This window comes from Grus americana, chromosome 1 (genome assembly GCF_028858705.1).
Source record: "Grus americana isolate bGruAme1 chromosome 1, bGruAme1.mat, whole genome shotgun sequence".
NCBI classification, from domain to species: Eukaryota; Metazoa; Chordata; class Aves; order Gruiformes; family Gruidae; genus Grus; species Grus americana.
Genome location: NC_072852.1, coordinates 54,508,395 through 54,523,056, shown reverse-complemented (window position 1 = coordinate 54,523,056; position 14,662 = coordinate 54,508,395). Strand labels below are relative to the sequence as shown.

General features: G+C 50.0%; 1 protein-coding gene across 1 annotated transcript; it reads left to right on the top strand.

Annotated features, from left to right (window-relative positions):
* Positions 1-7,487: 7,487 nt before the first annotated feature.
* On the top strand, positions 7,488-14,022 carry LOC129201689 (sushi domain-containing protein 3-like). Its single transcript, XM_054813291.1, has 5 exons — positions 7,488-7,665; positions 9,394-9,582; positions 12,126-12,261; positions 13,323-13,502; positions 13,800-14,022. The coding sequence occupies exons 1-5, from the start codon at positions 7,488-7,490 to the stop codon at positions 14,020-14,022; spliced, it is 906 nt and encodes a 301-aa protein (XP_054669266.1).
* The last annotated feature ends 640 nt before the right edge of the window (positions 14,023-14,662 follow it).

The window sequence follows — 14,662 nt, the reverse complement described above, 5'->3', positions numbered from 1 at the left end:
TTCAGGCCATCTGATTATCTCTGTCCAGCTAAGGATCCTAGCTGAATGGTGATCATCGGATGGCCTGAAGCAGTTACCCTTCTCTTAACAAGTAGCAAACTGTGTTAATGCTCCATCAAGCCGTTCAAGCCACCCCTCCCCAACCCTGCTCAGATTAAGTATCTATTTAATTTAATGGCTTCCTGAGGCAGCGAAGGTCCCAGACCAGCTGCAGAGAGCTCCTGCAGAGAGGGGCATGCTATCGCCTACACACAGTGACCACCCATTGGGAACATCTCCTGGTTTCCACATAGGAAGCAGCATAACTGAAATAAACTCTGGTCCCTATTTATCCTGCAGAGCTTTCGTACTCTCAGACCTTCTCTTCAGACCAGGACTGCACTACAGGGCAAGACAACCTTGTCCTAAACACCGTCAGGGAAGCTATGAGCTGCCAGACGGTCACATCTAAAGGCATCAAAATCACATGTTCAAGGCTTTGCCAGATCTCATCTCTGAACTCCCATTATACAGGAATCTCCCCATATTTTTACTGCAGAAGTCCCACTGATCTTGGCATGAGGCTTCTGCAAGCTCTAAATGAAAATTCTTTCCCTGGTCAAACTACCTTGGACGCTTTTGGCCTTGACTTTATGAATTCCCAGCACAGAGGAAGCAGGACAAAAAACCCCTGTTGTACAGAGTTACTCATCTCTTGTTATTCAGTGCACTGTACGGTTGCGGTTCATTGCATATTTACAATTTCATATTGGCAGTATCCATTAAGCAATACCAGTGAGGCTACAATACCACCAACGATGCACCATTGCAAGGCTCTTAAGAAAAGGAACACTGGATTTTTCCATTCCTTTTTTGAAGGTACATTCCTGCTTGCATTTCTAGACGGATACAGCACAGTTCTCCAAGCAGCCATCTAAATCTGTCCATTCTGATATCCTCCATTAACTCCACTCCGAGAATTAATCACTCTCTGTGTGTTACAGTCTCTCTCATTGTGATTTTTTTTTGTCGAGCCACAGCACAATATTTCTCTGTGGCTAGTCTGTGTTCCTACTAGACTTTTATGAGATCTCCCATCAAAAAAGTCCTCCACCTCTTAATTTCAGCCCACTACCTGTTCAATGATTCCACAGTCCTGCGATAATCTTGTTTTCAGAATCAGGTATTCAGTAATCAGGGTTTCTTCTTCTCTTTGGTTGTATAAACTTGTGTAACAACCCAAAGGCGTAGGTGCATAACTACGCCTGTGTCATCTAGACTAGCATGTGAAACTGCCCACGCAAAGAGTATTAAGTGAACAGGATGAGAAGAACAAAATAATAATAATTTTTAAAAAGCATCAGCAACAACAATCTCTTTTCTCAAAAAAAGCTGGGCAGAAAACAAGTTTGCCATTTTGGGAAACTCTGATGCGCCAAAAATGCACCTTAAGAGTACGAAGAGACTGCAGGTTTTTGTAAAAAATGCAGGAAATAAATCCTACCTAGCCAAAAGCCTGGACATCAGAGTAGAGCTGTTAGGAATTAAGAGTTTAACAGTACCAAACAACAAAAGGTTAATGCCATAATCTGGAATCTAGAAGAAGGTTACGAAATAGCACAATGTACATGTCAAAGTAGAAATTTATAGAGTTCATGTGAAGTGCTGCAGCCTGGACTATCCTGCCCTCGGAAATAAGCAAAGCAGGTAGGAAGTCTCTGTGTATGTGCAAATGTATGTGTACATCATATGTGTATGTACATGTGTATATCTGTGTATATATAACAGGATTAGCAATAAATTATGAAATTGTGAGGTTTTTCACAGCAAGGAATTATTCAGTTAGCAAAGATGCATGCTTAACCAGTAATGTCGTCACTTAATAGCAGCCTCAATTGTATGAATGGCTTTTAGGAATAAATGGGCAGGCATCCACCCGTTAACTCATTCATGATGTGTTAGGAACGAAAATAAAGGGAAATATAGTATGGATTCCCTTTAGAACTTGTGTGTCTGGCATATCTCCTGCCATCGGTCAGGCTACCCGGCCAGCTGCTCATGTCGGGAGCGGCTGTCTCTCGGTTTATGCCCTTGGGGGCAGAAGCAGCCAAGTGACTGTTAAAAGCAACTAATCAAGGAAAAGCTTGGAGACATGGGAGACTCAGCTCAAATCTTCAGTCTCCACCCCATGTCTCCTGTACCCACAAGGAGAGCCTGGACCATCTGTATCCTGACTCTCCTGACAGGGTCATTTTCTCTCTTAACCTACATTCTTCCCTGAAGCTCAAAGTCTTTCCCAGGGGGTGTTTTGTAGTGGATCAACTTCTAATGCCACCCTGAGACGCAAACCTGAACTGATTACGCCTCCATGACCAAGGAGCTTCCTGCACTCCTTAGGTGTCCCCACTGAACTGCAGTTGGGGTGGCACCAGTGTGGCAACTCCCGAGGCCCTGCTGGTAGATAAAGATGTGGCAAGTGCCTGCCACATGCAATCCCAAAAAATTCTGGGTAGTGACAAATCTTAATGTGGGTCCTTTGCATTCAGTGGGCACCTCTGAAACTTCCACTGCATCTTAAAACAGGGGTCCCAAACAGGCTAGATAAAACAAATCCCATTTCTTTCCCGAACTATGAAACAACCAAGAGTGACTGACACAGATGAAGATGTCTAAAGTTGAGTGAGAAGCATCCCTCCACGTGTGGCTGTCCACACATTACCCCGGGAGCTGCAGACTTGGTGAGTGATGCCAAGCCCCTTGCTGGGAGGGCAGGTTTATCCACAGCTCTCACAAACCTGTGGCACTGAGCCCCAGCTACTGCAGCTGCGAAAAGATGGGTTTAGAGGGAACTCAGGGCTATGAAATAAAAGCACTGGGGTACAGAAGAGGCGTGACATGGAGACCTTGCACCAAAAAAACCTGGAATTGTCTTCCTGGAGAATGGTTTGATCTTCCACAGAGCTAGCCCTGGTTGGTTTGCATGAAGGATGGACTAGCAAGAGAGCTAAGCAAAAGACTTGCAATGAGTAATTTAGTCACAAAATACCCCTATGTCCTTCTGTCTGCAGAACCTTCTGCAAGAAAATAGGATCACCTGTGGTCACTGACTTGAAATTAGTGCTTGTGTGTTTGGTAGGGGAAGGTGGGCTTCTGCACTGCTCGCTAACAGACCTGGGTGAGCCCCGTGCTTTTAGTCTTGGCCTGCCAAAGTGCAGAAACATTGTTTGCCACGAGAAATAAGTCTCATCGCTTAAATGCAACCAGAGCAACACGCTGCAATGCACTTGGGGTATATGACAAAGTTTACCTGAGACAATGTTTGATTAAAACACAACAGGGGAACAAACATGACCAAAGTAAATTCCCTTAAATAGTCAGGGATTATCGTTTTCAATTTTTGCACCCGGATCTCTATGGCACAGCAAGAAACCGAGTGCAGAGTGCCAGCCAGACAATTACCTGTGTGCTCGCCTTCCCCCCTCCCACGTCTCTCAGTTCTTTTTCTTGTCCAAAGGACCTGACATACAAAGACAACTGAGGCACTGAGGCACTCATCTACATTTCTCTCGCCACGTGTCCCAGGGAAACTGCGCAGGCTGCAGTCAGACAGCAACACCCACCGAGCTGGGTGCAATGCGTGAGCTTCCCCAGCGCTTTTCTTGCAAGACCCCTGCAGTCACCCAACTCTCTCAGCAAGTCTCCCCTGACACAATCCCTTCTTCTTTCCACCTGCCACTGTTCATCCAGACACACCACAGTCCTGCCCTGGGTGCGGGTCCTGGATCCCACCGCTGTCAGGGGAGCTTGTCATTTCCAGGGGATGAGCACTTCTCCATGCGGGGCTGCTCCTGCCCACCATGCCCAGCCCTTGCACAGGCCAAAACCTGGGGTGCGCTGCGATCGAGACCCCACGAGGCAGAGAAACACGTAGCCTTTTCTGGTTACCTTTGCACTTCATCTACCTGCACTCCTCTGGGGACTCTCCTCCAGACATCCTCGTGTCACAAGGAAGAAGAAAAGTGTTTGTTTTTCTCCAGGACTGGTACTTCTTGTTGTTAAAGCAGCGCAATAACAAACTGCAGAGCTGAAAGGGGTTGTGCCAAAACCAGGAGAATGGTATGAGGGTGTGGGCCATGCCAGGATGGAAAAAACACAGAAGATTAAAGGAGGGATCTCCTAAGTGTCATGGTACCATGTTGATGCCAACACACCTCTGCTTGGCTGCCTGTGCCAAGGTAAGAGGGATGCTGTTTTCTCTGGCCGGGCACACCGGCATGAGGGGAAGCAGGACATAAGGATGGAACAAGGTGGAGAGCAACCACGTGCCATGCCCAGGGCCAAGAGCATCCTGGCCTTGTGAGGCCATGGGACAGGAGATGGGAGAGCCCCAGCAGCTGATCCAAGCTGGGATGCCAGGTTTGAAGCTGTAGAGCAGGGGCTGGAGGAGAAAATTGCCCAGGGCAGGGCAATACTCATGCAGGTGGGAAGATGTGAGAGGGGCACTTTTGCAAAGGGGGTATTTAAAAGGTTTGAAGAAGCAGAGAAGATAGGGGGAAATCCCACTGTGGCTCAGCAAAGCTTTATCCCCAAGTGGATGCCCATCAGCCAGCAGGGAGATCTGAGTGCAGGTGTGAGAGACCTTTGAGCCAGCTTTGAAAGCCACCAGCTGAGCTTTACCTTGCGGGCTGCTGTGATGGAGGAGAAGACCTTGAAGGAGATCACCCACAGGTGATCCACCAGGAAGATGGGAGCCCCCAGCCAATACCCCGGGCCTGGGAGAGCTGCAGCCCCTCAGGCACACCAGCTCCCCTACTAGCTCCCTCTTCCTTCTTGCCTTCCCCGCAAGGAAAGGGCCTGTTGAGCTGGGGCACGGACATGCTCCTTGCCTGAGCTCAGGGTCATCCCCAGCCTCTGCCTGCACAGCCCAGTGCCTGGTTCCTTGGCTCTGTGCAGACAGCCGCCACCAGCAAGCAGGGTACAGGGAATGGCGTTGAAATCCACTCCCAGCAGGATATTGATTTTGCAATAATAAGCTCCTTTATCGCCCTCGGGCCCAGGAATAGCTCTTAAGAGCATTAGCAAAGGAATAATCCGTGTCATCTACTCAGCATTTTGAGCACAAGCTCAAGTGTGGTTATTGTGTGCCCGGGCTTTTGCTGAGCCCATTCATACCCCAGCACATGTGACAAGAGTTACCGCTGCCAGCCCCGCGCTGAAGGCCACGCTTGCAGCACATGCTCGGTCCCCAGCTGTTTAGCATCAGGACACATCTGGCAGTGGGGAGGGGGAAGAGGGCACCTGGTTCTTCCCACCATCCCCCAGCCATCAGCAGTGGTGGGGACAGCTCGTAAGCCTTGGCAGGAGAAGGCACACACAGCACCAGGCTCAGGCTCGGCGGAGGGGCCGGTTCAGGGTTGGTCCCTGCATCCCCAGTGCCCTTGGGGTGCCTGTACCCCAGCTCCCAGCTGCCAGGAGATGCCTGTGTTTGTACCCAGGAGGCTGGCTCCTCTGCTGTCGGCGTTAACACTTTCACACAACCCAGCCTGCCTCAAAGCTTACCTTCATTGCACAAATGGCAAAATCCTGACAGTCACAAAGGAAAAGTTAAAAAAAACCAAAACAGAACAAGAAACCATTTTCACTGAGCTGAGGACGACCCCCTCCTCGTTGGCACGCTCTCCAAGAGGAGCCAGGGAAAGTTCATTATTTAAGAAGGATTAACAAGGAAAGAGAAGAAATTAAGGTTGTTTCTGAGCTAGACCATTGTAAGTCATGGGAGGTTGAAACAGATTTTCCTGAGAAGGCAAGTAAATCCCCTGGAGAGAAGCCCAGAGAGGTACCAGCACAGCCTGAACCAAAAAGGAGTGTGTGAGAGATGGATGGACAGACAGGCAGAGTAGGATTAAGGCATTCCCAGGTGGCAAGGCCAATGGAGATGACAAGAAACCTCTCTACAAGTGCAAGGAGGGCCGGAGCACTGCTGAGCCACCCTGGGTGTAAGCGGAAGGGGGTCCCAGTGCCAGGAAGGGACCACAAGCAAGGTTGAGCAACTGCCCGGCCCCACAGCTCCCCTCCTTGCCACAGACCCCCTCGGCTGCATCCCTAGGATGGGATGGGACAGGATGGGACAGGGGTTTGATGCCATCTGACATTTTTAGTTCCCCTTTATGTGATGCAGTAAATCACACTAAGACCGCAAGACCGCTGTTTGGTTTTACAAACAGGAGTTGGCCACACATCCGAGGCAACATTTTGCCCTCCCCAGATCCGCTCAGGCAGCCATTCTCAGCCAAGCACATTGGCTGCAGCTACAGGCCACGGATATAAAAGAGAAGCAAACAAAAACTGACCCACAGAGCCAGAGAATCTCCCTGCCAAGCTGTGAGTGCTTGCAAATGTCCTCACACCCAGCCGCCGAGGCCGCTGTATTGGTGCCAAGGCTATGAATGAATAACAGGGTATCAATAAGGGCTTTAACACTTATACCTGCAGTAAGTCCCAGGTTGCCGCAGGACAGGCAAGGATGCAGGACAGGAGGGGCACAGGAGACCCGCAGGGCGAGGGGAGCTCCAGGGGGTGCAAGGAGGGGAGAAGATAGCCACAGCAGGGGATGCTCCAAAAACCGCTGCAAAGCCCTGCTGGTCACACAGCTGCTGTGCTGGCTGCTGGGAAAAGCCTCAACGCAGAGCCATTGCCTGCTGAAAACGTCTTTGTCTCAAGCACTTGGGCAACGTGGGGCACCATGTCTCTTTCTGGGTACACAGAAGGGACCAGGCGGGTAGGGGCAGGTAAGAGCAACCTACATCCCAGGCGGCAAGAGCTGGTCGCTGCTACAGCCCCTCCAGCTATAAAACATCATAAAACATCAGGGCCTGAAGTGACCAGGCAGAGAGATGCTGTGCAGAGGGAGCCCCAAGGAAAAGGAAAAACAGAGTTCTCTGCGGTTCCCGCAGCGACAAAGCTGGTAGAGTTGCTGCTATGAAATCCTTTTGATTCCCATGGCTCATATCCCGCTCTGCTGCTGTTTATAGAAAATCAGCCCTAGGCTCTGGTGGGAGGGAAGGGATGAGCACAGGAGGGTCTGCAGCTCAGGAGTCTCAGCAGTGAGCTTGAGTGTGGATTTCAGCAGGTAGAGGAGGAGGACGGTGCCTGATGTGCATCTCCAGCACCTGGAGAGATGGGGACAGCCGGTCCCTGCAGGAGGGAGCTGTAAAAGATGGATCCCGAGTGCTTGCTGCTTCTCACTCCCTTTCCCACACCTGCTTTCTCTGTGGGGCTTCGGAGCCGCTCAGCCGAGTGACCAGAGCAGGGCTGGCAATGCTAGGAGCAGGGACATGGGGTTTGTGCCGACACGGAGGAGAGGCAAGTCCCGTGGGGAGAGAGGCTGCTGGCTTTGCTGCTCAAGGCTTAATGCCCTAAGATCCCAGCTGACTCCTGCTCAGAAGCAAAGGGAAACTGCAGGCACTCAGGACAGCCGGGCACTTGACGATGCTGTGTTTCCCCAAACCATGACGGGGCAAAGGTTTGGGAAATGTATCGCCCTTTGCTTGCTGCCCTGGAGCTGCCTGAGCTTTGCCTGGAGTGATGCTGCTGGGTCCAGGACCACCTCGCCCGGGGCAGGACACGTCAGAAAGGGGCTGCCCAGAGACGTTGCCAACGGGACCTACGTGCACAGCAACATCTCAGGTACTTCAGCGAGCAATCGCCTGCCTTTCCCTCTGCGGGGCTGCTCGGGGCCCCACTGTGCAGGCACACAGGGTGAAGGGCATGGGGACACGTTGATGATGGCATGACAGTGCTTCTCCTGACAGGTGCGGAGGCACACCTAGGGTACATGTAGGGGCTGCAGGGCTTTCTGTGGTCCTTACAGCCACAGCAGCTTCTGGGAGAAATGTGTCGCATCAGAGGCAAAGTCACCAGGCACAGGGAAGAAATTTAACACTTAACTGTCTTCCTTTGAGACTAAAGTCCTCCATGTTAACCTCTATGCATTTCATGATGGACCAGCTCCCTGCCCAGGGTACAGGTGCACACATCCCAGTCCCAAAGGGCTGAGCTGGGACCCTTAGGGAGAAATGAGAATGGAGATTTTTTAAAAGCACAAATAATCTCCAAATGCTGAGGGTGATTTTTTTTTTTTAATCCACTTCCTAGAGCAGAGCACACGCTGTTCCCCAGCAAGTGGGACATGGCGCTGGGGCTCCCGTGGGGTGACTGCCCACCCGGTGCAGGCTGTGGCGCAGAGCAGCCCGTGCTGTGCTACCGAACCTTTCACCTTCCCAAACCTTTATGAACTATGTGTTGTTTCCAAAATGCCTGTTGGGAACAGGCCCTGGACCGCCTTATCTCCAAATCGCGGCGAGGGATTACTGGGGAAGGTGCTACCCAGTGCCGGACGATTTAACCATATGACAGATCCAGTCCAGGCATCCAGGCAGCCCCCCTGGCACCGCTGAATTTATTCTTACAGACATCTCCACTACCTGTTAACAGTATGGCTGGACCTGGAGAAAGTCTGATCTTACTCAACCTGATCTACTTCTTGTCAGTCCCTCTGGAGGAGAAGCCTACATCATCTCAGCAAAAGAAGAGGCAAACCAAACCTCTTTCTCGCATTAGCTTTACTGCTGCACTCGGAATTTCCCTCAAAAGTTCCCCCTGAGCTACATAAAGCACGCTTCTGCCTGAAGGTTTTAAGCTAGCCTTAACTAGAGTCGATCAGATCCTTTATTCAGGATATTGGTACCTGTGATACCTGTTACACAAAACTCTACTCATCCACATTTTCTTGGCCTTGTGTTAGTATATCCAGGGTTTTTCTGCAAGCGCACAGTGCGAATGGCATCCCATTTGGAGCTCGCCTCACTCCCGGCTCTTGCCAGGTACTAGCAAGCTGGAGCAAGGACAGCACTAAAGAAGCAAAGGGTGCAATGCAGAAAGGATGATCTAAGCAGGATAACTGAGTAGCTCTGAATAGTTGTGGGTAACAAATTAGAAAAAAAAAAATAAAGGCTGGGATGGAAAAAGTATCTATAGCATGGAGTTGTATTTTTATTGCTTTGAGTTCCAGCCAACAAAATTCTCCCAGAATACTGGGGTATTACAAAACACCCATCCTCTTCCTTTCCTTCTTACAGGTTGCCCTCTGCACACTGTCCCCATTCTGTACCTTTCCAGTCCCACTTCTGCTGTTCAGTAGCTGCTCACATTGCAGACTTTGCAACTAGAAGATTTATTATCCAGATAAAGCCACTAGATTTCCCTATGTCTCTCCTTTAGGATTACGCAAAAAAAATAAATTCAGAGACTTGCAGGACCTGCAGGAGTGACACAGGGGCCCGGCAGCCTTTTCAAATGTATCACCAGTGGGGGCTTTGTCCCCAGCTGCACTTAACATCTCCCCTTCTCCCCCAGCGCCGTGCACGGCTCTCCCCCCGCCGCACTATGGATACTACTACGTGGACAGAGGCTCGGGCGTCTCCTTGGGCTCGGTCCTTGTGTACTGGTGCCAGGAGGGGTACCAGCTGGTGGGCAGCGAGAGGCTCTCCTGCCTCCGCCGGGAGAGCACTTCGTCCTGGAGCCACCCGCCGCCCCACTGCCAGGGTAAGGAGCCCGCTGGCGTGACCCAGCCCCTGTGCCCACGTATAGGGTCTCAGCGCGGTGCAGGTGACGCCACCCGATTGCTAACCAGGGAGGGGAGGCGCAGCCACCACCCCTTGCACGGGGGTTTCCTCACTCTGGCTAAGCCGGCGAGGGTAGGAGGAGGATGTGGGGTGCCCCAGCCACCCCAAAAAGGGGACAGCGGAGGTCCAGCTTGACCCAGTCGGTGGTCGTCAGCACGGGTGAAATGCCGTGCTTCAGTGGGGCCCCTGCAGCAGCGTTTCGTGAGCTGCAATAAGGCGAGGGGTTGCCAAAGGGTGAATTCATCTGGCACCGGCTCAGCAGATAAACAGGCCTTATCTCGCTCCCCATATCTGGAACACAAGTCACTAAGTTGAGTCAAAACCTGGTACTGGCTGATGCCCAATGCTGGGTGCCAGGCACAGTGACTCCAGGGCACAGCCAAAAGCTCTCAGCAGGAGGAAAGCTGAACTTTGTAATAACCTACCACATGCTGTTTATGAAAGAGCATGCAGAGCATGTGCCAGTTGCAAACGGCCCACGTGTTTTTTGTGGTACATGCTCATCGAGAATGAATGGCTTAACGTCAAAGGAACAAAGTTTATTGCTTTAAAAGCTTTCTCTCACGCACTGTGTATCATGTACGTACATAAAATAATTTCAGGAAAACTGCCCTCAAGGAAGTTATATATTTTTTTCAGCAGCAAGCAAAACCACAAAAGTTATAAATACTACATAGTTTACGTGTGAATTGTATTGCTTGAGCTGGACACTGAGAATCAAAGACCTGGGGCCCTTTCAGAAACAGGGTATGGGCAAACCTGTGGTGCAATAGTTGGCTAAAAAAAGTTTGAAATGGAGAAGCTCTACCACATTCGCTTTTGCCACTTCTCTTTCACTTCGATATAAGAAAATCCATTTTGAAACGGTAACATCTCACAAAGGTCAAATTAAAAACCAAAATGCTCCAATTGTAGGACATCCCTGCAGGTACCTCAGCTCAGAAGCACCCCAGGCAACTTGCCCTTTAACAATGAAAACAGAAATAATGCGATTCATATCAATTCAGAGCTGTAAAACCTCGTGATACACAGTCAGTGAGCGTCTTTCCTTCATAAAAGTAAACACAGCAAAATAAAAGCAATGAACTTTGTTGCAATAGATTACAGGTACTCCCGTAGTAAAACATTCATAAAGCTCATTAGCAAACCCTGTCTTCTCAGTCCTAAATGCTTAATACAGAAACAAGTTGGGTGAACCAAAAAAAACCCCACCTCCACACTTTAAATCACACCTTGGGTTCCCCAAAATAAAGAGTTTTTAAGACCGTTTTAGGGAAAAAAAATCCCCATGCACTTGTTCTCTTTGAAACAAAAAGCATTAGAAGTCTTCGTTTGGTTATTGTGCAAGTGTCATAAGGTTGAGTTTTTTGAATCTGTGTATTTTATTATTCTGAAAACCTAAACATACCATTTTTGCAGATGTTAGTGAATTCATTGACATTATTTTGTCCTTGGGATGGGAGCCACTTCCCTAACTTTAGCAAATGTCATTTAAGTTCCCTTTATGGTTTGATCAGGATGTAATTCACCTGCTCTTTCCAGACATCAGTCCTACAGCAGGGAAGGATCACACACTTGGATGAACCCTACACCCATCCAAGAAAAATCTGAAGGAAGTGGCTATTTTTTACAGTGAGGGTGGTGGAACAGGTTGCCCAGAGAGGTGGTAGATGCCCCATCCCTGGAAACATTCAAGGCCGGGGTGGACAGGGCTCTGGGCAGCCTGGTCTAGTTGAAGATGTCCCTGCTCACTGCAGGGGGTTGGACTAGATGGCCTTTAAAGGTCCCTTCCAGCCCACACTATTCTATGATGCTATGATTATGCCCATAAAAGTTTTCAATTTTTTTTTTTCATTTCACAAGCCCATTTTTTCTTTCAGATACTCATGCTTCTTTAATCCTTTTTGACTTGTTCCCCAACTTTCTTTTTTCCTTTTTTTTTTTTACTTTTCCCCCACCTTTTATTTTTTCCTTTTTCCCTGGCTTTTTTCTTTCCCCCCCCCACGCCTATTTTTTTTTCTCTTTTTTTCTCCCCAAGGAACAGTTAAGCAAAAACACATGTTCCAGGTTAAAAAAAAAAAGTTACCACCAATTCTATTCCTTTTTTTTTATTTAATTTTTTATTCACGGCTTCACTCCTGCTACCTTTGTGTTTTATGCAAGATGCATCGGACACTTTTTTTTTTTTTTTTGGTCCCATTTGACTTTAATTTTCTGAAGAAAACATTAACTTTTAATACGATTTCCCCCCCCCATAAGAAAACATTAAGTTTTAATACGATTTCTGCCCCCACCACCCCCCATAAACTTTCTTATTTATTGTTTAAAATGGTTATTAATAAAAACTATACCCTGAAGGATAACTTTAGGTTATTCTGCACAGGGGAGTGAAACCGGGGGGGGGGGGGGGGACGGGACACGACTCACCGACTCCGCTCACCGCCGCCCCGCTTTGCTCCGCAGCCGCCCCGCAGCCTTCGGGCACCGGTTCCCGCGCTGCGGTGGCCGCCTCGCTGTTGAGCGGAGCCATCATCTTGGCACTGTCCGTCTCCTTCGCAGTCTGCTGCTGGCGGGATAGGGCGAGGAAAAGCCGCGGGGGGTGAGTGAGTACGGAGCTGGGGGTGCAAAGAGGTTGGGTTTTTGGGGTGTGGAGGGGTTAGGAGCAGCCAGAGCTGCTGGAGCTGAAGGAGAATCGCTGCTGCCATCTGCTGAGACACGGAGCTGCGCGGGTTGCACCCACTCGGGACTCTTCCCCCTTGCACGATCCTCCCCGTTCGCGCATCTGAAACCACCCGCAGCTTGGCACGATCGTGCATGAAAAAGTTAAATCTCTGCTCCAAAGTGAAGGTATGTTTGGGCCCCGATAAGGAAGATGAGTCCCGGCAGCGGGGATGCTGCTGGTGATTGCAGAGAGGGCTCCTGCCAGGAAAGCCGCAGCGCATGCAAAGCTGTTAGCTTGGTGATTTACAAAAAGCTCTCCATCACAGAGAAAGAAAGGAACAGACAATACATGGAGGATGGTCGGTGGGAATATCCCTTTTCTGAGGCTAAGTTCAGTGCAACTGCGAGTGCACAGCCCAGCGGGCGGAAAGGAAGAGCATCCTCCTCTGGGAAGGAGTGGGAGACAAGCCACGGTGGGGAGCAGGGCTGGGCGAACAGAGGTGCCACCAGCCAGGACCACGCTCGCAGAGCAGCATCGCTACAGCAGCACTTCCCCCTTTTCCCGGCCTATGGTCCAGCAGGACCTCTTTGGTTTTGCCAGCGCTGGTATCCTAAACAAGGGATCGCAGCGACAGGGACCATGCAGGAGCCTACCTAGGGATGCAGCTTTAAGTGGGAGCCCATCAGAAGTGCATAAGGAGTAAAAAAACCCTGCAAGAGATAACATCTCAATCTCTCGACAGGCACCAGCCATACCTCTCCCGGCTGGCCTGCTCTTCCCAGGACTGGCTGGTGCCTCACCAGTGCCCCTTTTCTGAAGGGCTGAGACAGCTTCGGTGCTTTCCTCTGGGAGCAGAGGAAGGGGGTCAAACCCACTGGGTGACAGCTTTGGTTTAGGTTACAAACATGCCAAATGTTTCCAGGGTGGTAAATGAAAACAGCCAGGCCACAAAGTGCAAAGAAAGCATCTGCATGGGCATTTCTCTCTCCACCTTGCAGGCAGCAGCATAGGAGGAAAGTCAGAGGAGGATGGAAGCATGACCCCTCCCCCCCCGAGAGAGGGAGGAATGCTTTTGGGAGACTGAAGCACTACCATCGGCGCGATTACCACCTCTCAGCCCTCTCCAGCTCTGTGTTCCCAGGGGCATTCGCCGGCTGCAATAACCTGGCTTTCCAAAGGTAAGCCCCCACGCAGGCATTGCCCCCTCAGCTCCTCAAGCAGGGGCAAGAGCCGCTCCCAGACCACCTGAGGCAGGAGCAGCCAGATGTAAAAGCCCCCACTGCTTGGGCACTCGCTCCCCTGCACTCCCCACCTAGCACCTAACAGCAATTAAACCCTCCCACACGCTCTTTTTCAAGGGGGAGGTGAGCCAGAGGAGCAGGGCTTCCCTTCACCCTGCCTCAGCATCGCCTGGGTGGGTTGCAGGATCCCATCAGCGCTGCAGACCCCTCTTACTACCCTCTTGCCTTTACCAGGAGCCCCGAAAACCTGCCAAAGCTGCCCCTGCAGAGCTGGCACCCCGAAGCGCATGTCTTGCCCCGGCTGGTGTTACAGCCCGGCACACCACCCATCACTGCCCTGCCCAGCCAGCCGCCCCACAACCTACTGCTGCCTGCCGTGCCCTGCCCTGCTGACCTCCCCAGGGACCTGCTCCCCCTCTACTACAGAAGCAATGAGGAACATAAGCTCTTCAACTAGTTCAGGAGGCCGGTTTGAAAATTTAAACTGCCATTCACCTTTTTTTTCCTTTTTTCTTTTAACACCGTCAACTCCTTGAAACTGCAGAGCTCAGGAAAGAATTTCACAAGAGCCAATTACTGCACCTGGGTTTTCAAATGGAAAAATTCTGACACTTCATGTTGAAAGGCTTTTTTGATATAAGCCTTTTATTCCCCCCCCATGTCCAGAAGTGCACATTTCAAACAGGGGTTCCTGGGTTACAAGCTTCTTAATTGATCATTTTGGTGAGGTGCATAAAGCCATGTCTGAGCAGCTCCCGCTTAACCTACAGGCTGAGCATGTGCAGACTTTCAGGTTTTAAACACAAGACACTGATTTTCTGTTTAGGGCTCTTTTAAAGGCTGAAAGTGAAGACAGCCAGTTACCAGGAACAAGGAATCTATGTCATTAGATAATTGGAAGCATTTACAATTCATTGCACTTGAATGTAGGCTGAAATTTAAAGGGTTTCTTTTGTTGTTGATCAGAACTCACCATATCTGATTTCTACACAATCTTAGACTTGCAAGATGCAGTGACAAGTGTGCAAAGATAGCCAGTCAAGAGGAAAACATGAATTTATCCTTAATACAAAGGACCTAGCACATTAAAAAAAAAA